The sequence below is a fragment of the Lepisosteus oculatus genome, chromosome 13 (genome assembly GCF_040954835.1).
Source record: "Lepisosteus oculatus isolate fLepOcu1 chromosome 13, fLepOcu1.hap2, whole genome shotgun sequence".
NCBI lineage: Eukaryota > Metazoa > Chordata > Actinopteri > Semionotiformes > Lepisosteidae > Lepisosteus > Lepisosteus oculatus.
Window position 1 is genome coordinate 3,465,076 of NC_090708.1, and position 22,411 is coordinate 3,487,486.

The 22,411-nt window shown below is 38.2% G+C and overlaps 3 protein-coding genes across 6 annotated transcripts; all 3 read right to left on the minus strand.

Annotated features, from left to right (window-relative positions):
- Positions 1–98: 98 nt before the first annotated feature.
- Positions 99–7,289, minus strand: LOC107079068 (extracellular calcium-sensing receptor-like). 4 transcript variants are annotated; one of them, XM_069197287.1, is made up of 8 exons: positions 7,184–7,289; positions 6,625–6,772; positions 4,040–4,199; positions 3,595–3,862; positions 2,358–3,188; positions 1,900–2,121; positions 1,483–1,606; positions 99–1,097 (listed from the first exon to the last, which is right to left on the minus strand). In XM_069197287.1, exons 3-8 carry the CDS (start codon positions 4,174–4,176, stop codon positions 184–186), a joined length of 2,496 nt encoding a protein of 831 aa, XP_069053388.1. In that variant the 5' UTR covers positions 4,177–4,199; positions 6,625–6,772; positions 7,184–7,289; the 3' UTR covers positions 99–183. The 4 variants fall into 4 exon arrangements, with proteins under 4 accessions (XP_069053388.1, XP_069053389.1, XP_069053386.1 ...); XM_069197288.1 differs by having other exon boundaries at positions 3,727–3,862; positions 6,531–6,772; XM_069197285.1 differs by having other exon boundaries at positions 6,531–6,772.
- Positions 7,290–7,321: 32 nt separating this feature from the next.
- On the minus strand, positions 7,322–13,907 carry LOC102688605 (vomeronasal type-2 receptor 1-like). The gene is made up of 5 exons (XM_069197289.1): positions 13,544–13,907; positions 12,866–13,139; positions 11,634–12,467; positions 10,948–11,071; positions 7,322–9,802 (listed from the first exon to the last, which is right to left on the minus strand). The coding sequence occupies exons 1-5, from the start codon at positions 13,750–13,752 to the stop codon at positions 8,889–8,891; spliced, it is 2,355 nt and encodes a 784-aa protein (XP_069053390.1). The 5' UTR covers positions 13,753–13,907; the 3' UTR covers positions 7,322–8,888.
- Positions 13,664–20,590, minus strand: LOC107079085 (extracellular calcium-sensing receptor-like). Its single transcript, XM_069197694.1, has 8 exons — positions 20,558–20,590; positions 19,779–19,939; positions 19,271–19,544; positions 18,258–19,091; positions 17,839–18,060; positions 17,186–17,309; positions 14,715–16,567; positions 13,664–13,704 (listed from the first exon to the last, which is right to left on the minus strand). Exons 1-7 carry the CDS (start codon positions 20,588–20,590, stop codon positions 15,654–15,656), a joined length of 2,562 nt encoding a protein of 853 aa, XP_069053795.1. The 3' UTR covers positions 13,664–13,704; positions 14,715–15,653.
- Between the last annotated feature and the right edge of the window lie 1,821 nt (positions 20,591–22,411).

Sequence of the window (22,411 nt, forward strand, 5' to 3'; positions counted from 1 at the left end):
TGTTATGTTCCCCATAATGTGTTTCCTAGTGTTTTTTTCAGGTTTAAGCAAAATTATGTAGCATTTCGGAGCAAAAATGCAAAGAAGCAGACCAAACGTTGAGGACAAAATTGCAAATATTTCAACTGCAACTGTGTATTTTCCAGAAATCATAAGTACTAAATACATTAACAGAAAGAGAAATCATAAATGCTTGGATGGTATTTTTCCCATAATGTGTTTCCTTGTGTTTTTCTCGGGTTTAAACACAATTATATAGCACTTTGGAGAAAAAATACAAAACAGCAGGCCAAATGTTGAGGACAAAATAGCAAAAATCTCAACTGCAACTGTGTATTTTCCAGGTGAGCTGACATACGCTGGGATGAAGGTGACCCAAACTGCACAGAAGATGAGCATGCTGAAAGTTATCAGCTTGGCCTCATTGAAATTATCAGGCAGTTTCCTGGCTAAGAAAGCCAGCACCAAACAAGTAGCTGCAAGCAGGCCTATATAGCCCAGTACTGCATAAAATGCAATTTCGGATCCTGTGTTACATTCTAAAATGATCTTTTTATTACTGAGTTTAAAATTTTTGACAGGAATGGGAGGTTTTAAACTAAGCCACAGCACACAGATTACAACCTGCACAGCTGTGCAAGAACAAACGATGATCCTCTGCTGAACTGGCCCAAAGTTTTTTGCCATGTTGTCGTTGGGAAGAGTGGCTCTGAAAGCTGTTACAACAACTATTGTTTTTCCCAACACACAGGAAGTACAAAGTGCAAATGTGATTCCAAAGGCTGTGTGACGCAACATACAGGACCAGGCTGTTGGCTGCCCAATGAAGGTAAGAGGGCAGAGAAAACACAGCAGCAGAGAGAACAGCAGGAGAGAGCTGACTTCAGAGTTGTTGGCTTTTACAATGGGTGTGCTTCTGAAGGAAAAGAAGACTGAAATAGTGGCTATTGTCAAGCAGAGTCCAAACAATGACACAGTAGTGAGTGTGATTCCCATTGCATCATAGTAGGAAAGATACTCAATGTCTCTGAGGATACAGCTGTCTTTTCTAGTGTTAGACCAGTAGTTTTGTGGGCATTGATTGCATTCAGCTGCACCTGAAGAGAATTTAGAGAAAATTAGTGATGTCAGTTTTCAGAAATTAACAAATCAGTTCAATTTATTTTTATATAGCGCATTTCACAACAAGGTTATCCCAAGGCACATAACAATGCAGGTAACCATACATTTTGTCAATAAAACAGGAAATGCAAAGAAAACTGTTTTATGTGAAAATACTGTTTTTGTATAAATTATTATTTTAAAAGATTCCATGAAATTTAAAAAAAGTTAGAAAAAAATAAAATTTGAGCATATTTACAGCTGTACTATTATCTTGGAGATCAGATCAATTTAGTTTTGGAAAAAGCAACATAATATAATATGACTTCCATGAGTTCTCTTTATCCCTTTCAGTAAATGAAATTGATTGTAAGTTCATACCTGTGGTGTTTGCTATGGTACCATCAGCACAAGGAATGCAATCGAAGCAGCAGATGGGCTGGCCTTTCCTGGCTGCTCTTCTTGTGCCTGGGGGGCAGCTCTCAGAACACACTCCTGCTGGAACCTACAGAAAGAAAAATCATCACAGAATCACTATTGCTTGTTTGAACAGAAGGAAGAGTTGTTGATCCTATCATTGATTTTATTTTGTCTGTGAATGGAGAGGATCAATTAAAAATGTTCTGGATTCAAAACTTCGGAAGTCAGCTATAAATATAGTCATCATTTTTATCAATATACTTTACTGTATTTGATTTTATATGGCTGTTGTCATCCTGATGGATCTAATCACATTTCAGTTAATAAAAGAAACATACAGCACTTTCTGCCTTAACAATCATCAAATTAAATCCTTACCTCTCTCCCAGTGCTCCAGACAATACTGTCCTCATCAATCACTAGCTGACTGCCTCCATCTGGTGATGTATCAAAGTGACCCACTGTCACATGGCTGACCACTCCTTTGTTGAGTTGCCAGTTTATAATGTCATAGGCAGCAGGGGGATCTCCGTTCTCATCAAAGTACACAGCTTCTCCAAAACGGTTCACAAAGTTGACTCTTTTTAGATGTTTTGTGACCTTGTATTGGATAAACATCTCAAGTTAATTTTTTCAGCACTTCATTATTGTGTTGAAGAGGTTTACATATCAACTTTTTGACATTTTTACAAGCTGTAGTATCTGAAATGTATATATGTTGTTATTTAAAACTGCATGGACAGAATATTTCAGAAATAATAAATAGCTCTACATCTTCTCTCTGTTATGTGTTGATAATATGCAGCCATTTATTTGACTTGCAGTGTTTTACTCACCTGCCAGGGCTCTATTCTTGAAACATCTCCACACAGTACAGTTGTACTTTTTTCTTTTGCACAGAACAGTAAGTCATGAAGTGCATGCACAATGGCATACACTGCTTTGTATACGTTATATGTCAATCTTAGCTGTGTGACATCAAAGAAAGCGTTTTCTATTTCATCCAGTCTCTCCTTTCCTGTGCATATCTTAGACTTGGTTTCTGAAACATTTTGTTTGAAGGATTCCTCTGTCAAATTTAAAGTGCACCCGAAGATATATTCCCAGAATGCATTATTTAAGGTGTTTGCAGAATCAAGAGACGGACGTATATTGAGCAGAAAATCTTTAAAGTCCGGAATTGCCATTTTGCGAGTTGCAAGTCCAATTGTACCACCAAAAGACTTAAATATTTCTTCAGTTGAGGGTCTCGCTGCTGTTACCCAGTCTTCACTTGCGATCCACTGTATACCTGTTATGTTTTGCCCGACGATCTCTTGCATTAACGGGTACAGGTCACGCTCTGAAGCAAATGCTAATATGACTTTCACCGTTGATTTTTTAATGATGTCCACTAGTTGAAGTATTTTTGATCTTGAGTAGGTACTGAGAATGTTTTCAGTGAAGGCAATGCAAACTCCGTATTTTACCACTTCCTTGGTGAAAGACTGAACCCCAAATATACCGTACTCATTCTCGGATTGGATAGCTCCGATCCACGTCCATCCGAATCTCTTAACAAGGAGAGCAAGAAATTTGGCTTGATGTGAATCACTTGGAATTGTGCGTGAAAATGTCGGAAACTCTTTTTTATTGCTGAGGCACGTACATGTTGAAGTGTAGCTTACCTGTTGAAATACAAACCGTCACATTAGTTTTTTTTTCGGTGCTTGTACAAAACAGAATTTCAATTCATGTTTAGTGCAAGAGTATTTCTATTTAAACTTCGACTGAACAGGTGTACAGTATGTGCTAATAAAAAGAGTCAGTAAGAAAACGGACTTCGCGACGATAAAGAAAATGTTAAACTTATTTTCTTTAAAAAACAATTTTATTAAGGTATCGTGTGAGGCAAACACTGACTTCTATCTCGAAGTTTTATGGCCCCTGATTAAATATCTCATCTAAGAACTCAGATCGAAGTCCAAACTTTCTTCTGAATTTCCAATTTTTGTTTGTTTTTTAATCAAAGCTCAGGAACGCTTTAGCAACGTCGACGTAAATGTAGATTTGAGAAAATGTAGAAATATTTACCAAGGGAATGCCGAAGGGTCCCACCACTCGAGAGATGTATAACGAATCAGAAGTTACAACCGCAGGGGTTGAAGAGGAACATGTAGAGTTAGAAGCCTCTAGTCCGTTTAGTATTGCAAGAGCCGCTCTTACAGTTAGAGTTGGAGAGGCGCAGTTGTCGAGGACTCGATAGCCCAAAGTGATGTTGGGAAGCAAACTGTTGTCCTTGTTGATCTCCTCTATGGTAAAAATCATCGCCTGTGTCCATCGAAAAGCACGCAGATCAAACCTATTAAAACAGTTTGATATCACAAGCTTACATGAAAATTACTCTTCCCTTAAAACATTTGACTCATTCCCATTGTACAGTACGTGACTGTTTTTTAACCCACCTGTTACTGAACCTACTGTACGTTCAAATTGAAAACGTAATGTTCTGATAACTGCAGGAGGTACAACAACTTACCCAACACATTTCGCTTGCTGTGGCCGAGTTTCAAACGACACGTAAACGTTTTCCTCTTTAGTAAATACAGGGAAAACACCACCAATCAGTAACTGCCCGTTTTTGAATAATCCGGTTGTTCCAAATTTTTCTAGCATCCTGCAGGTCAAATCACCGTTCACTTGAAAAGAGGAACACAACATGAATAAAGATAGGATCGACTTCTTCATAATGCTGTGCTGTAGGCTAACGTGTAAGAGCATTACAATAATAGTTCAACAGTCAATTTTCCTTTTATGCACTGAACCACATTTCCCATGGCCTATCAAAGGGATGCACAGAACAAAATAATCAAGTCCACATATCCCGAGAGGTAATCGCGTTTGGGGAATGTGCGACCTGCTCTATTAACGTGAACTGCGTCTCACCTTAAGAAGAAACAACAGCTGCCTACAGACGGTGTTAACACAATATTGTTTTGCTCTCAATCGACCAGAAATACAAAAACATTTTTTTTATATGCAAGATGCCTTAGGCTTTTACTGAAAATAATTGCATCCTTTTAAACACTATAAAATGCAATTCTCAATATCACCAGCATGCACTGTCCATTTTCTCCTTAGAATATTTTGATTGCAAACGAAATGATTTCAACACTTAAACTGAGACTGAGCTTCAAAGCCTCCAGTATTAATGTTCCAGTGCACACATTCACTGTTTGTCTCTGAAAACCCTTACGTGACACTTGGTTTGCTGCATACTGGGTTATCGCTTAGTTTTTTGCACACACACATATAATTTAGGATTTAATAAAGATTTTTGTAAACTATGCAAAATATAATATGCAATTTGATAATTACTTATAAATATTAGGATATGTTGCTCTCGGGGTTATTATAATCTCAGCAATAATATGATGGTCATCTTCTTAAAAATACCTTTAATCAAATAACTCCAAATGGGTGAGATACTCACTGTCATTACAGTTACTATGATGCAAAAATGCTGCAATATTAAACTCATGTGCCACTTGACTACAATTTTGTTGTCACAGCTCTTATTACTTTGAATTAGAGATCCTCTCTACAGATTGACTTGCTACAGTTCCAGCATCCTGCCACCAGAGGGCACCCCAACCTCTAGTGCCTTCTTCATCTGTGCAGCAGAGGTAGATCAAGCAGATGGCAGTAGCCCATCCCTGCTTGCTCAGTGTCCCTACTTTACCACGCCTCCCCTCTCCAAACCTATTTAAACCCTCACACCTGAAGAAGGCTCCATGGCCAAAACGTTGTGGTTTCTTTTGTCTCCTTTCAGCATGGAATAAACCTATTACTTCTCCTGCTCTTTATTCAAACTTTGCTCAGTATTGTTTTTAACTCTTTGAGCCCTTGATCTAACCTTTGCTGAATTATTTCTGGACTCCTTGCCTGACTTTTGGATTTTTGCCTGTTTCCTGACCTTGGCTTTTGGATTGTGTTTCTGGCACTTGTTACTGAAATTGTCTTTTGCCTTGGACTTTCGCTCACCTCTTGACCCTAACCTTGGAACCCGCATGGAAACCTGGGATCAATCTGGGGGTGTTGTCTGCGTGGACTTTGTGTGTCTTGGATTCTGATGTAATAATGAACTGCAGACCAATATCGAATTTACCATTTCTATCTAAGGTTTTAGAACATGTGGCTGTACTTCAATTACAGGACCGTATGATAGCTAATGACTCGTTTGAGCCATTTTAGTCTGGCTTTCGCTCAAATTATACCGTTAAGACTGCATCTGTCAGGGTTGTGAATGATTTACATATTGCCTCTGCTAAATCATTCTATGTTGCTAAATAGCTTGCAGACTTTTTTGTTTATCAGTGGTACTGTCTTTAACTGGTTTTGCTTTTATCTGACTGGCAGACAGCATTTTGTCAAAACACATGTGCAACATATTGTCAAAACATCTTTTTTTCACCTCAGAAATATCGCTGGGCTATACCCTATGTCATCACTATCTGTGGCTGAAAAGCTGATCAACACATTTGTCCTCTCTTGAATTGACTACTGTAATGCTCTACTCCCTGGGGTATCTAAATCTACATTGAAAAAACTGCAGTCTGTCCAAAATTTGGCAGCCAGACCAGGTCTAATGCAAGTGATCACATTACTCATATCCTGGAGTTCTTGCACTGCCTTCCTGTGAAATTCTGTGTGGGCTTTAAAATCCTCATGCTCATCTATAAGGCTCTGCATGGCTTGGCACCTCAGTGCCTGTCTATTCTATTATTGCCCTACTCCCCACCTTGCAACCTTCACTCTTCTAATTCTGGTCTCCTAACTGTCCCCCAAGCCCATCTGCATTCTTTGGGTGACAGGGCCTTCTCCTGTTATGCCCCAAAACTCTGGATCTCTCTCCCCAAGGATATCAGAGAGTCACCTTCTCTAAACACCTTCAAATCCAGACTCAAATCCTTCTTCTTTAGAAGAGTCTTTACTTAACTTTACTTAAAAGTTTATTATTATTTACTCACCCTTGGTCCTCATGAATCCCCCATGGCCCCAGTCAATCACGGTGTGCCTCAGGGTTCAGGTTTTGGCCCTTTGCTTTTATTATTGATATGCTACCTCTCGGCCAAACGATACGCAAACATGGTCTTCAGTTTCACTGTTCTACAGATGATGCTCAGATTGATGTTAAAACTTCTTCCCCCTCTGGTCTCCTCCCTCCGTCACTTGTCTCTTGTTTGCTTGGTCGACATCAAATTCTCTGAAGCTAAATAGTGACAAAAGACATCTTTTTTTCATCTTAGGTAATTGTTATCAATGTCCGATGCTGAGTGCCTGGTTCATGCATTTATAACATCAAGGCCTGATTTCTCCAACTCTTTACTCTATGGGCTCCCTAACTCACTTCTCAACAACTTGTAATATGTTCAGAACTCTGCAGCCAGACTACTTACTCACACCAGACCCTGGGAGTATATCACTTCTACACTGAAGTCTCTGCATTGGTTGCCTATGAAGTCATGTATTCAATATAAGATCTTGTTACATCTCCGACCTCCTCTATGTTTACATTCCCTCTCATAGGCTCTGGTCAGTGGAAGCCGGTTCACTGCTCACTGTACCTGGGACTAAATCAGGGACTTTTGGTGACTAAGTTTCGGACTTGTGGTGACCGTACCTTCTCTGTTGCTGCTCCAGGCTTGTGGAATGACCCTCCTCAGACACTAAGAGAGACGACATCTTTGACTCTCTTCAAATCCAAACCTTAAAACTTTCCTTTTCACCAAGGTCTACATCTGATTGCCTACATCTGCAAAAGCACATACAGTATGCTGTTGATTACGTTTTTCTTCTCTTAGTTTTTATTGTACTTTTTTGTTTTGTCTTTTTCATAATGTTCAGCATCCTTGGGATCAGAAAGGTGCTTTATAATTAAAAGTATTATTATTATGCGTATATTCTCCTCGTGTTTGTGTAGGTTTCCTCCCCCAGCACAAAGACATACAGATAGGTTAACTGGCTTCTGTAAAAAAATGGTGTGTGTACAGGCGTGTCTGTGTGTTTGCCATGTGATGGACTGGCATCCTGTCCAGGTTGTACCCTGCCTTGTGCCTGTTGTTTGCTGGGATAGGTGACCCTGAATGGGATGAAGTGGTTGGAAATGGATGGATGGTTGTTGCGCAGATGGATTCCTGGCACACTGTATTCAGAAAATGGGAAATTCAGTATGCTGTGGATTGACGGTGATTATGAGGAATTGTTTTGTAGCTTCTAAATTAAAGTGACAATTAATTATAAAGGGACATATTTTTTAAGATTTCCTCATAACTGAATTTGTTTTTGAATTTGGAAAACTACCGTTTCAAAGGCGCAAATCAAGCAATACAAGCAAAATGACTCACCTGCCCAGACATTGCCAGTGTACAGAAACAGCCTAGTTGGAAGTCGGCCAAATAAATTTGACATTGCTCAGAAGGGCCCAGATGGTAAAACAATACTCTTTAAGAGTTTTGGATTTTTGAGTGATAGACAGGGGCTTACTGCTTGGAGGTACACACTAAAACTGGAGTAATATATTGTATTTAGTGGAGCACCACAGGGACCGGTTTAAGAACAGAAGGCTGAATATATTAGGAAGCTACATGGTCCCATTTTGTTTATTTGGTACAGTAGTTCTGTACCTTATCTTAATTGTATAAGGCATATTGTCTGTGTATCAACATATGGTTCTCTCAAATTGTGGCAGCTTACCTTTAGGAAAGTCTGGAATCACAGCCTCTTCTTAGAGGCTGCTCTTCGGTCTATAATTGCTTGTAAATAGCCACACCAGTGGTGACCAAGTAGGTATTGGTTAAATGAAAAAGAGTTTAGAAATTTCCTGTTTTCACATGGGTGAAATTAGGCTTTGTTTCATATTCAAAGGTACTGTAGTACCTAGGTCTTGATGGTTATAATTTTTTTGCATGCTGTTTTTTGTGAGCCCTGAATAGGCTTGGCACTAGGTTCAGTTTGAAGTCAGTAAGTTTTTGTGAGTGTAAAATTGTGGGACCAACCTGGTTAAGGTTATCTTAAGGTTAACAATAGCTGTATTATAGACTGACATTAGAATTAATTAGCATATTTGTGATTTCTTATTTCCCTATCTCTTTTGCTGCAATACAGGATAGAACCACTTATTGAAATAAAAACATGAAAAATTTAATTAATTGTAAAATTTAACTCATATACAGTAGGTTTCTTTACATTAAATGATGGCATACATTTTTATGAACTAATATTCCTGAATTAAGCCTGTATAATTTGTTCCAATATACATTTTCTTATACTCTAAGATGATGAACAAGAGAAAATACTAGGTCAAAAGACATTTAAAGAAAAAGAGATCATAATCGTTTCGATGGTATCTTCCCCATAATTTGTTTCCTTGTGTTTTTCTCAGGTTTAAGCAAAATTATGTAGCATTTCGGAGCAAAAATGCAAAGAAGGAGACCAAACGTTGAGGACAAAATTGCAAATATTTCAACTGCAACTGTGTATTTTCCAGGTGAGCTGACATACGCAGGTATGAAGGTGACCCAAACTGCACAGAAGATGAGCATGCTGAAAGTAATCAGCTTGGCCTCGTTGAAATTATCAGGCAATTTCCTGGCTAAGAAAGCCAGAACCAAACAAGTAGCTGCAAGCAGGCCTATATAGCCCAGTACTGCATAAAATGCAATTTCTGATCCTGTGTTACATTCTAAAATTATCTTTTTATTACTGAGTTTAAAATTTTTGTCAGGGAAGGGAGGTTTCAAACTAAGCCACAGCACACAGATTACAACCTGCACAGCTGTGCAAGAACAAACTATGATCTTCTGCTGAATTGGTCCAAAGTTTTTTGCCATGTTGTTGCTGGGAAGAGTGGCTCTGAAAGCTGTTACAACAACTATTGTTTTTCCCAACACACAGGAAATACAAAGTGCAAATGTGATTCCGAAGGCTGTGTGACGCAACATACAGGACCAGGCTGTTGGCTGCCCAATGAAGGTAAGAGGGCAGAGAAAACACAGCAGCAGAGAGAACAGCAGGAGAGAGCTGAGCTCAGAGTTGTTGGCTTTTACAATGGGTGTGCTTCTGAAGGAAAAGAAGACTGAAATAGTGGCTACTGTCAAGCAGAGTCCAAACAATGACACAGTAGTGAGTGTGATTCCCATTGCATCATAGTAGGAAAGAAACTGAATGTCTCTGAGGATACAGCTGTCTTTTCTAGTGTTAGACCAGTAGTCTTGTGGGCATTGATGGCATTCAGCAGCACCTGAAAACAGTTATGAAAATTAGTGGTATGACCCGCTTTATAATTAAGGAAGAACAGCTCCATGCCACTTAATATTTTTGATTCACAACTCTTGGGCGCTTGGTTATAATTAAGGCACAGGATGGCCTCTGTTTGGTGTTTACATGTTTTCCCTGTGGGTTTACACTGGGTACTTCAGTATCCTCACACAGTTTCAGCACATAATGTCTAGCTGAAGTAGTGTTTCAAAATTGGTTTGTGTGTATGCCTTGTGCTGGACTGGTGTCCTCTCCAGGGTTGTATCCTTGCTTTGAGTTTGCACTTCCATGTTCTGGCAGACTTTGAATCTCAAAACTGGAAATCAATGAAATGTGTACAAACTGAAATTCCCTCTGTCTCTGTAATGCACAAAGCAGTTTTTGACAAGCGATAGATAATTACTAGAAATCTGTGTGATATGCTGATTATTTTTTAATAATTACTTTTTAATCAGAAGGTTTTAGATTTAGATTTAGGTTTTAGTTTACGTACAGCAAACTGCCTTTAAATATTCTGTGTATTGTGTATGAGTAACTGAGGTTTGGTAGTTAATCAAATTGAATGTTAATATTCCACCAGACATTATATAATAAGATTAAAAAGTCAAACGCTGTTATACTGTAGACAATGTATTGTATTTATTCTTGCTACAATTTAACGATTTTCACTTGTTTTGCAAAATGTTAATGACATTTTATGGGGTGGCAAACTGCAAATAAGGAATTCAATTACCACAGTACCGTTGTGCAAAGAAGACACACAATACCTCCTGCTGTATTTCCACTTCACGTTTTCAATAAATATTTTAAATGACAGTGCTTACAGTATAGAAGAATATCTAAGGCTCCAGCAAATGAATTATATAAAAACATTTTCTATAGGAACTGGATACAATTTTACAATTTTGCCATTGTGTAGAAGTTGCATAAGTGATTTTTAATGGTTTTTTAAAGCTTTATTCTCATTACTTAATGGACCACAGAAGATGGATTTAAGACAGATTTTCACCACGCAGTATTGCAAGGAATTTGGTCAAGTTTCATAGGTATACAATTAAAGAAATGCAGGATGTGAAACATGTTCTCTGTATTTAGAAATAATCTCTTACTACTGTATATAGTTCATACCTGTGGTGTTTGCTATGGTACCATCAGCACAAGGAATGCAATCGAAGCAGCAGATGGGCTGGCCTTTCCTGGCTGCTCTTCTTGTGCCTGGGGGGCAGCTCTCAGAACACACTCCTGCTGGAACCTGAAGAGAGAAAAGTGGGATACGCTTAAACATTTTAAAGTCATTTTTTTAGAAGATTTTAAATATAAATCATTATATGTCATTATAATAATATACGGTACAGTATAAAATAGAGAATGGAGAATGGTGTAAAAAAAGACTTACCTCTCTCCCAGTGCTCCAGACAATACTGTCCTCATCAATCACTAGCTGACTGCCTCCATCTGGTGATGTATCAAAGTGACCCACTGTCACATGGCTGACCACTCCTTTGTTGAGTTGCCAGTTTATAATGTCATAGGCAGCAGGAGGATCTCCGTTCTCATCAAAGTACACAGCTTCTCCAAACTGGTTTACAAAACTGACTCTTTTTAATTGTTTAGTGACCTCGAGAGTGTTGAATAAATAGTTATTTTTTTTATAAATCTAGTTTTTGACAATGATAAAAACTGCAGTGTCTAACATCTTTGTTTGTACATTTCAGTGATACTTTTCAAACAGATCATAAAGAAACGGCTGTGTTTCTTATCTCAATAAATAGATTAGCACACAGAGATCAGACCTGCAATTTGCTTTTACTCACCTGCCAGGGCTCTATTCTTGCAATATCTCCACACAGTCTAATGGTGTTATTTTCTTCCTTTTCACAAAACAGTAAGTCATGAAGGGCATAAGCTACAGCATACACTGCTTTGTGTACATTATATGTCACTCTTAGCTGCGAGACATCGAAGAAAGTGTGTCCTGTTTGATCCAATCTCTCGTTTCCATTGCAGATCTTAGTGCTGCCCCTAGAAGCTGTTTCTTTGGAGCTCTGCACTTTCAGCAGCAGAGTGCACCCAAAGACGTTTTCCCAAAACGCGGTTAATAAACTTTTTTCAGAATCGAGGGATGGGCGTATATTGAGGAGAAAATCTTTGAACTTTGGGATCGCCATCTTGCGAGTTGCAAGTCCAATTGTGCCACCAAAAGACTTAAATATTTCTTCAGTTGAGGGTCTCGCTGCTGTTACCCAGTCTTCACTTGCGATCCACTGTATACCTGTTATGTTTTGCCCGACGATCTCTTGCATTAAAGGGTACAGGTCACGCTCTGAAGCAAATGCTAATATGACTTTCACCGTTGATTTTTTAATGATGTCCACTAGTTGAAGTATTTTTGTTCTTGAGTAGGTGCTGAGAATGTTTTCAGTGAAGGCAATGCAAACTCCGTATTTTACCACTTCCTTGGTAAAAGACTGAATCCCAAATATACCGTACTCATTGTCCGCTTGAATAGTTCCGATCCAAGTCCAACCGAAGTGTTTAACAAGCTGAGCAAAAGCTTTGGCCTGAAAAAAATCACTCGGAATAGTGCGGGAAAACGTTGGGAACACTCTTTTGTTGCTGAGACAAACACATGTTGAAGTGTAGCTCACCTAAAATAAAAAACATACATTGAGGTACTTTTGGAGAAAACTATATGCATAGCGTTGATGACAAGATGGCTATTTAAAGATAAGCATTATTCAACTCTTAAAATACTTTATTAAAATACATAAATCTTAAGTATTGGTAGTGAACGTTGTTTTAAACAGTGAAAAGGCAAATTGTGTCCATGTAAACACCTAACAGCACATACTATAAGCACTACAACAATGATAGACTCCTATTAAAATGAAAAAAAAAAATGCACCAGTGTACAGTATTAACGTATAAAGAAATGTAAACATTCTTTATAATACAGTACATTAGGCTGCTGGTTTAAGCGCAGATTGCTAAAATGTATTGTCGATATCAGCGATGCATTTTAAACATAAAGAACATTGAGTTTTACCAAAGGAATCCCAAAATTTCCAATAGCTCTGGCGATATGTAAGGAGTTAGAGGTGATCACAGCAGTGACTGGCGAGGGACATGAGGAGTTCGAGTCAACCTCTTCTGGTCCGTTGGCTAGGATTAAACCCGCTCTTACAGTTTCAGCTGGAGAAGCGCAATTGTCGAGGATTCTGTATCCCAAAGTAATGTTCGGGAGCAATCTGTTGTTCATGTTTATTTCCTCGATGGCAAAGACCATCATCTGTACCCATCGAAACACATCAAAATCAAACCTGTTAGAAGGAATAATAAGTTCAGGTAATATGCTGTTGCATTGCGCCTTTCTACCTTATACTAAGCTTTGGGGGTCTGAGGTTGGTTTTAGGCTGGGGTGCAATATTCTCCGAGGTAGAAAGTACTGAACTCTTCGCTCTTCGTTACGCGACCGAATAATGGATGACAGGCTGCTTCTACAGTAGGTGTCGCGAGGCATAACAAAAAAAGAACAGGTTAATATCTTACTTAAATATTTATTTTTGGTCCCTTAACAGGTGTTGTTTCTACGGCGACATGTATGGGTCTGATTTCCGTTAAAACAAAAAAACCCATAATAACAGACAATTTACCTTAAAATGTTAAATATTTAAAAAATACTTAAAACATATATTGTGTAGCTCTTGCGTGCACTGAGACTCACCCAAAACATTTAGCTTTTTGTGGTGCTGTTGTGAACAATGTACCGGTGTCCTCAAGTGTCCCAAAAACTGGGAAAACGCCACCGATCACTAAATCGCCGTCTTTGGACAAACCTGACATTGTATTTTTTCCCAGTATCCTGCAAGTCAGATCGCCGTCAGCCTGAAAGCCGCAAGAGAACATGAAAAATATTACAATGTGTGTATTCATTATGGGCTAGCACGTATAAAAAAAGGCAAAATGAATCGAAACTGAAGTAGCTACAGTATGTCATTTTATATACGGAAATAATCTCTCAAAGTCCCAGCGCATAATTTTAATGAGCGTCACAGGGAGAATGAAATGAACAGTCATCTCCCATGAGGTTTCTCTGTCTCCGTGTGAAGGGGGAGATCCGGTAGCACGTACAGTACATTTCTGTATATCAAACATCAAATAGTTTCTGATTAATGATATGGTTAAAAACTCAATCGAAAGGAAAATATGGAAGGTTTAAATATATGAAAAGTAACTGTTAAATACTCAGCATTGAGCACTTGGTGGACCGTCCTCATTTTACTGTTTTAAACACCTTTTTTCCTTTGTCAGCACTACGGAGCATGTCCGTTTTCTCTGCCATCTGTCTCTAGCCTCAAAACTGAAGTTTTTCATTTAAATCCTCGTCGTCTCTTTAACTGAGCTCTGCTGCATAGTTTTGTCGCAGAATTAGTGAACGTCTGAGACAGCAGATAAAAAAGGCGTCTCTGAAGGCGAAGACAAAGGGATCTATTTGACCAGTGAAACAGGTGTTTCCAGAGTCGGGATATCAGGGGGCGCTGCGAAATGTCAGCTGGCAGTTTTAAGGGTAGAAACGGTTTTAAGGCCCAAGTAGAAGGGTGCATATTGATACTGTATTTTGATCGTATATTGATTCCAAAGACCCGAGCTGTACAGTAAACCCTTGAAATGTTTTACACAGATTGAAAGCATGATCGTATTTAAAATGAGAAACTGTAGAGACTTCAGAAACTGCATCTGAACTAATTTACAGTAGGTTTGTTATATTAAAAAAAAAAACAGAATACTTAAGCAAATAACATTTAAGGTTTTAATTTTGGGGGGACAGTTATTGCTTACATTTAATCCCCCCCGCCAAAGAAATATTGAGTATTCAAGTTATTAACAGTATTTACTTTTAAAAAATGAGTACAAATCAGAAGTCCAGGGGCCCCAGGGTGGAGGTTGGGAGCCACAAGTCAGTCCAGGTCCCCAGGTTGCAGTGGACAGGGTCAGGGTCCAGGCTGGCCGTGGGAATCTGGTACAGGGTCTGGGTACATTGCACACGTCTGGAGCTCTTAGGATTACAAATGTTACTGTGGCAAAGTTACCCTGGGTATAAACCACAACCAGGGACAAACGTATTTCTCCTCAATATGGTTGGCCCACATTCTGTCACAGCTGTTGTACAGTACATTGTTTGTATTTTAAAAAACGTCACTTTTATTTATTAACATACTATGCTTCATCAGTGTTATCATTTCTTAGTAACCTGGGAAAATGTACAGTTAGAGAAAATGAATAAATTCCATTGATAATAATATATGATGTTCATCAGCTCCTACAAAAAGGAGACCTGTGCCTATAAAAGCAATAACAAAGAAACATAGTCTGCTTACATACTGTACAAGGAAATTACCTTTTCATTCGTGTTTTCAATATCTTCTTAAAAGAGAACTGGAAGAAGACAATGGCCTCAGGAACAGGAATGAGAAACTTACTTAGTACTGTATATCTAATGAATGAAAAACATTTCAACCAGTACAATTTAGACTGATCTTGTCCTGAATTCACACTAAATAATTCAGGTGACATTATATTTAACAGATAGTGTTTTAGAAAAATAACTGTTTTGTGTTACTGTATCTCTTAATAGAAATGTTTAAAATCTCTGCCTAAAGGAAAGCTTTGTTATTTAAATATGTTTATTACTATCTGCACAATTCAGTACTGTATATGACAAATCTAATTTTTTCAAGCATTTCTATATATCTATCCACCTTTATTCTGTTTGTTAAAAAGAGTAAAATTTTAAATACAAAATGTAAGAGCTTAACAAATTAAAGAAAGGGAAATCATAGTCTTTTTGAAGGCAATTTTCCCATTATATGCTTCCTTGTATTTTTTTCAGGTTTAAGCAGGACTATATAACATTTAGGGGCACAAATACAAAACAGCAGGCCAAACGTTGAAGACAAAATAGCAAAAATCTCAACAGCAACTGTGTATTTTCCAGGTGAGCTGACATACGCTGGGATGAAGGTGACCCAAACTGCACAGAAGATGAGCATGCTGAAAGTAATCAGCTTGGCCTCATTGAAATTATCAGGCAGTTTCCTGGCTAAGAAAGCCAGCACCAAACAAGTAGCTGCAAGCAGGCCTATATAGCCCAGTGCTGCATAAAATGCCATTTCTGATCCTGTGTTACATTCTAAAATGATCTTTTTATTACTGAGTTTAAAATTTTTGTCAGGGAAGGGAGGTTTTAAACTAAGCCACAGCACACAGATTACAACCTGCACAGCTGTACAAGAACAAACTATGATCCTCTGCTGAACTGGCCCAAAGTTTTTTGCCATGTTGTTGCTGGGAAGAGTGGCTCTGAAAGCTGTTACAACAACTATTGTTTTTCCCAACACACAGGAAATACAAAGTGCAAATGTGATTCCGAAGGCTGTGTGACGCAACATACAGGACCAGGCTGTTGGCTGCCCAATGAAGGTAAGAGGGCAGAGAAAACACAGCAGCAGAGAGAACAGCAGGAGAGAGCTGAGCTCAGAGTTGTTGGCTTTTACAATGGGTGTGCTTCTGAAGGAAAAGAAGACTGAAATAGTGGCTACTGTCAAGCAGAGTCCAAACAATGACACAGTAGTGAGTGTGATTCCCATTGCATCATAGTAGGAAAGAAACTCAATGTCTCTGAGGATACAGCTATTTTTTCCATCATTAGACCAGTAGTGCTTTGGACAGTTAATGCACTCAGCTGCACCTGAAACAATAATGAAAATTAGTGAAAATTAATAGTACTCATTTTCAGAGATTTTGAGACAGTGTCATGATTTATAGAATACATTATGTAAATTATGTAAAATTCAACAAAACATATTGAGGATAAGAACAAAACCTGTTTGCAAACTGTTACGTGACAGTTAATGGAGAAATTTTGTAGTTTGTGTACTTCTGATGTACAGTTTGATTTTCTAAATTATTTATATTTAAAATATTTTAGATCTGTAACATAATATTTGGTTATGAGGAGAACTGATATTCTAACACTTTTATCCCTGTTAAAGACAACTGTTATTCTTTTTCAAACCATACCATTGTGATCTTTTTATAAATATTTAGTAATGTTCTTTTTTACTGTCACACTGTATGTAATGAACTGTTGATAGTGTGTAGTAGATTGACATAAAGTCAAGGCCACAGTAAAGTAAGTTTGGTTTTTACTGTGTGTTGGAAACATCAAAATTAGATTTCTGAATCTTGTACTCAGCTGAGCATTCAATTTTGAATCATATGAAAAGAGTATTGCATGTGAAATGTGATCTCACTGCAGTGAAAAAAAAAGAATATTACGAAATTAGGTTTTTAAGTTGTTCTTTACCTGTAGTGTTTGCTATGGTACCATCAGCACAAGGAATGCAATCAAAGCAGCAGATGGGCTGGCCTTTCCTGGCTGCTCTTCTTGTGCCTGGGGGGCAGCTCTCAGAACACACTGCTTTGGGAACCTGGAAAAATATATATGAATTTAAAACCTTACTTTGTGTACATAGTTCAAAGTTATGACTAAAGAATGGAAGAAAATCTTAAATACAGATAACATTTTTTCTTCTTTCATATCTGTTTTTACATATTGAAGATAGAAATATGAAGTCTCCTCTTTATGTTTGTTTGCACTACGTCTTGGGTACGGTATCTACTGAAAACAATCACATTCAGGATGAACATAAAGCAACAAACAGGGTCAGAATCAATGGAATGATCTCCACACATTTAATACCTGCTTTTTTTTTGCTTTGAAATTCAAATCGGGGACTAGAATTTTAAAAAAGAATATTTAATAGTAATAATTGTAGGGACAAAACTTTGTAATGAAGCTTTATTTCTCCACTTGTGCTGTATGAATTGTATAACATTTGTACTCACTAGATATCATCTACATGTACAGTACAAATATTACACACAAAGTGTACTGTCTGATTTGAAGTCTCACTGACCTATCACCTGAAACAGTGTGTAAAAATGCTTGTACAGTACCTCTCTCCCAGTGCTCCAGACAATACTGTCCTCATCAATCACTAGCTGGCTGCCTCCATCTGGTGATGTATCAAAGTGACCCACTGTCACATGGCTGACCACTCCTTTGTTGAGTTGCCAGTTTATAATGTCATAGGCAGCAGGAGGATCTCCGTTCTCATCAAAGTACACAGCTTCTCCAAAACGGTTCACAAAATTGACTCTTTTTAATTGTTCCGTGACCTTGAATAAATAGTATAAACACACATTTAAAGCTAACTTCCTGCAGCACCAACAAATTCACAGAGGTTCAGAATGTAAAGAGCTGTGCAGTAGGATCCTGAACCAAGAATTGGCGAGGTTGAGTGCTATACAGTACATCCTCCAACATTTTGACCTAAAAGACGTCCCACAGAGTTCAGTGTTTAAGATGTACTCACCTTGCCCGGCTGTATTTCTGAAATGCTGCCACATAGCTTGATCGTATCATTATAAGCGTTTTCACAAAAGAGTAAACGGTGAAGTGCGTGCGCAACGCCATACACTGCTTTATATACATTGTATGACACTCTCAGCTGCGTGACATCAAAGAAAGCGTTGTCTACTTCCTCCAGACTTTGGTTTGCTCTGCAGATATTGATCTTATTTGCCGAAATGTTTTGGTTAGAAAGTTCGTCCCTGAAATGCAGGGTGCATCCGAAGATAGTTTCCCAAAACAGATTTACCAAACTGTTTTCAAAACCGAGCGATGGACGTACGTTGAGGAGAAAATCTTTCAGGGGTGGGATTGCCATTTTCCTTGTCGCAAATCCTATTGTGCCGCCAAAAGACCTGAAGAATTCTTCCGTTGAGGGTCTCGCTGCTGTTATCCAGTCTTCACTTGCGATCCACTGTATGCCAGTTATGTTTTGCCTGACAATCTCCTGCATTAAAGGATATAGGTCGCGTTCCGCAACGAATGCTAATACGACTTTGACTTTAGACGTCTTAATAATGTCGATTATTTTAAGTATTTTACTTCTCGGGTAGGTGCTCAAAATACTTTCAATGAAAGCGATGCAGACACCATACTTTTTCACCTCCTCGGTGAAAGACTGAACCCCAAATATCCCATACTCGTCATCAGCTCGGACAGCTCCGATCCATGACCATCCGAAGCGCTTAACAAGCAGAGCCAAGGCTTTGGCCTGATAAAAATCGCTTGGAATCGTTCGGAAAAACGTGGGGAACTCCTTTTTATTGCTGAGACAAGCACATGTTGAAGTATAACTGACCTATTGAAATATAAAACCATAGCAATATGGCTTTTTAGAATTAAAGGGGAAATCAATAGCATTCACGTGCAATTCATTATAGCCCTTAAATACTGTACAGTATATACAGCAAGAGGCAAATGAGACTAGCACATTTTAGACTTAAAAAAAACCGGATACCATTAGAAAGAAAAATTTACCAATGGCAAGCCGAAGGGCCCGATCGTTCTGGCTGCAAACACGGAGTTGGAGGTTAAAACTGCCGGGACTGGATTGCGGCAGGTGGATTTCGCCCCGTCCTCTTCCTGACCCCCTCCGAGCGCCAGAGCCGCTCTCACTGTCAGGGCGGCTGAGCCGCAGTTATCAAAAATACGATACCCTAGTATTACTGAGGGCAGCAAGGTGCTATCCCTATTAATTTCCTCTATGGCGAAAATCATCACCTGCGTCCAGCGAAATGACCGTAGATCAAACCTGTTGGCGTAGCGCGCACACACACACACACAAACAACAAATCAAACCGTTAATGTAGACATTTGTCTGTTGGGCATTTCAAAATACTTTATTGGTCAAATGCACGGCATGGAAAAAGAAACAGCAATGAATTCACCTTTCCTTTTCGTGAACAGATTTATAAACTGGCATGAAATACAGTATTTTCCTAAAAAACACGTGCGTCATTTCGGCAGTATTCGCAGTAAAACTTACCCAGAACATTCTGGTGCCGGTGGGTGGGTTTTGTACGAGACAGAGCGCTGCTCCTCTTTGGTTAAAACAGGGAAGATTCCACCGATAACTAAATCTCCATCTTTAAATAATCCAGACATACCAAATTTTGCCAGGATGCTGCAAGTCGATTCACCGTTTACCTGGAAACAGAAACAAAACACAAAAACAGTTAGGACCCATGCCTCCATTGCAGTAGTCTAACTTGTAGGCTACAGAATATACTTTACAAAACAAAGTGAAGGTACTGATTCCAGTTTATATATGCGATTTAAATCCCTCATGGGTTTGCCACACAATTGAAGTCAGAAGAGTGAACAATTCAAAACAAACCGTATACCCTAGAGATACTGTAATAGCTGTACAGTAAATGATCTTTTTGAGAAAGTATTTTTCACTGGATCTGTAAAAAGTCCAAGGACTTAATTAACAATCCAATACGTGAGACACAGGAGGAGTTCTAAGGAAGTTGTAATTATCTGTGCTTTAACTTTAGACTTGTCATAAAATCTGATTGAAAACTACTGTTTGTAATTCTGCAGTTTAAAAAAAAATATATAAAGTACAAGAATGTGAATTTCTCATTCTAAAAACAGAATTAATTAACTTTAATAGTGTTGCAACAAAAGATCTGGTACTGTACATATGATATGGAAGCTTTCATACAACTCTGTTTACCTCACTTGCATGAAGATGTATGCAAAATGAACTTCTACAGAGGCAATCAAAGACAATAGTATCAGATAATAGTGCTCGCTAACCCTGAGAAGGTCAATGAACATTTGGTTTTCCATCTTTATACCTCTAAAGTTGTTATAGAAGCCTTCTGAGGGAAAGATCAAGGAATTCTTAAATCCATTGGAATCCTGAACTGGCTGATCTTCTAGATATTCCCATAACTCTGTGTTGTGTGTGGTGATTTTTAATCTTATTTGGATTACTGTAGTTGCTAAACATGTCCTTAATCATAATCTACAGTATATGGTTACTTTATGACCTGATGTTCACTCACACCCGCGGCAGTATAATGGCAACAAAACACTAAGAACCACAAATCTTTTCAATTATTTTTTTAAACATCTGGGAATGTTCTGAACACCAGTGAGTCCCAATTCATCCTTTACTACAGGCGTTGCCTCTAGGGAAAGTGTAATCTGAACTTTAATACAGTGCATTTCAGGCAAAGGGCAATTCTAAAATACCATCCTATTTATTGAGTTTATTAGTTGGGAATAAAATGCAGGTTTCAGGTGAGAGAACTAAGGTAAATTCACTAATCGTAGCAGAAGTGGCTCCTGATGATAATGTCACACCAGACCAGCTACAGGAGAAGATGTGTGTGAGTCAGGTCTAATTCAGCTGCAGGGCACATGTAATGTGAACCATGGTTTTTTCACATCAGTTTTGGAGAGCATTTTGTAAGAGATTGGATTTTATCTTTTGTATAACATCATTGTAATCAGAGTACTAATAACTTGGATTTAACAGTTAGTATCTGTTACCAGAGCACTGTTAACCTTTAACCTACCTGCTTGTATTGCTATACTGTAGGTATATTAATATAGGTATATTGGTTATACCTAACAAGTTTCAATAGAAAACCTTTTTTGTAACATTTGATTAAAAATAGTATGCACACAGCTGACAGTGACAAATTGTCTAATCAACAAGCTGCTGTATACATTAGCTGACAAAATAAGAAGGTCAGACTGTAGATTGTTTCAAATTGCTGTATAAACTTTAAGTAGCAAGCAGGTGGCGAAGGCTCAGTCTCAAGTGCAGACTGTGGTAATGTGTCAGTTTTGCCAGCAGGAGAAAGTGGCGACTAAAATGCAGTTTTGATATGGTTGTTCTTTTACAAGCTTTAAAAGACCTGTCACAGAAACTTGCAGAGCTCTCTTTTTCCTCTTACGCAGCTGCAATGTGTCGTGCCTTGAGCTGAAATAACGATCTGATGATCACTTCACATCTGTGGCCTGGTCTCTGTTCTTTTCCCAGTTTCCTAGAGAGGGCAGACCTTACCTGTCTGCCTCTTGACATCTAGAGATCATGAAGGACATAAACTCCTAAATTCACTTTTCATATACTGAACGTATGATTAGTGAGCAAATCAAGTACTGTAGGCATTCAGTATTGAACATATATAGAAAACATTATGAGCACACAGATTAAACTTTTTATAGCTGTGCAAGAACAAACTATGATCCTAAACTGAATATTAGTTCTGTTTCGAAGTCTGCAAATGATGGTTATTTGTTATACAAAAGCCGCAACCTTAAAACAAATACCCAAGAGGGTATTATGTGTATTCATACATTCCTGCATTAAGAATGGTTTTGTTGTATGGGCAAAAAAATGGACATTCTGTAGAACTAAATTCTTGAATTCTTCAATTTGTGCTTGTAATGTGTACAGTCTTTGCAAAATGAATTATAAAATAAATTGTTAAAGAAAATTCAGTACTAAAGACAACAAGAAATGGCCAAGAATAACAATGTAAACCTCTGTGTGCAAAGTACTCATTTGAAGTAACCAGGTTTGATTATTGTTATTTTTTAGAGTTTTTGGACTTCTTTTCACTGAATTCTTAATGAAAACGTTCTTTAGTGCACTAT

Bases quoted from the DNA above. Each gene is read 5' to 3' on its own strand.
- LOC107079068 (XM_069197285.1), bottom strand. The intron at 3,863-4,039 runs GTAAGTTGTTGT...CTGTTTTAATAG, and splicing joins CAGCAAGCGAAATGTGTTGG to GTTTGATCTGCGTGCTTTTC. The intron at 3,189-3,594 runs GTAAATATTTCT...GTATTTCAACAG, and splicing joins GACCCTTCGGCATTCCCTTG to GTAAGCTACACTTCAACATG.
- LOC102688605 (XM_069197289.1), bottom strand. From the start codon at position 13,752: ATGAATACACACATTGTAATATTTTTCATGTTCTCTTGCGGCTTTCAG. The intron at 13,140-13,543 runs GTGAGTCTCAGT...TCCTTCTAACAG, and splicing joins CAAAAAGCTAAATGTTTTGG to GTTTGATTTTGATGTGTTTC. The intron at 11,072-11,633 runs GTGAGTAAAAGC...TTCTCTCTTCAG, and splicing joins CAAGAATAGAGCCCTGGCAG to GTTCCAGCAGGAGTGTGTTC.
- LOC107079085 (XM_069197694.1), bottom strand. From the start codon at position 20,590: ATGGAAAACCAAATGTTCATTGACCTTCTCAGG. The intron at 19,545-19,778 runs GTAAGTTTTACT...CTACGCCAACAG, and splicing joins CCGGCACCAGAATGTTCTGG to GTTTGATCTACGGTCATTTC. The intron at 16,568-17,185 runs GTAAAGAACAAC...TTATTGTTTCAG, and splicing joins TACCATAGCAAACACTACAG to GTGCAGCTGAGTGCATTAAC.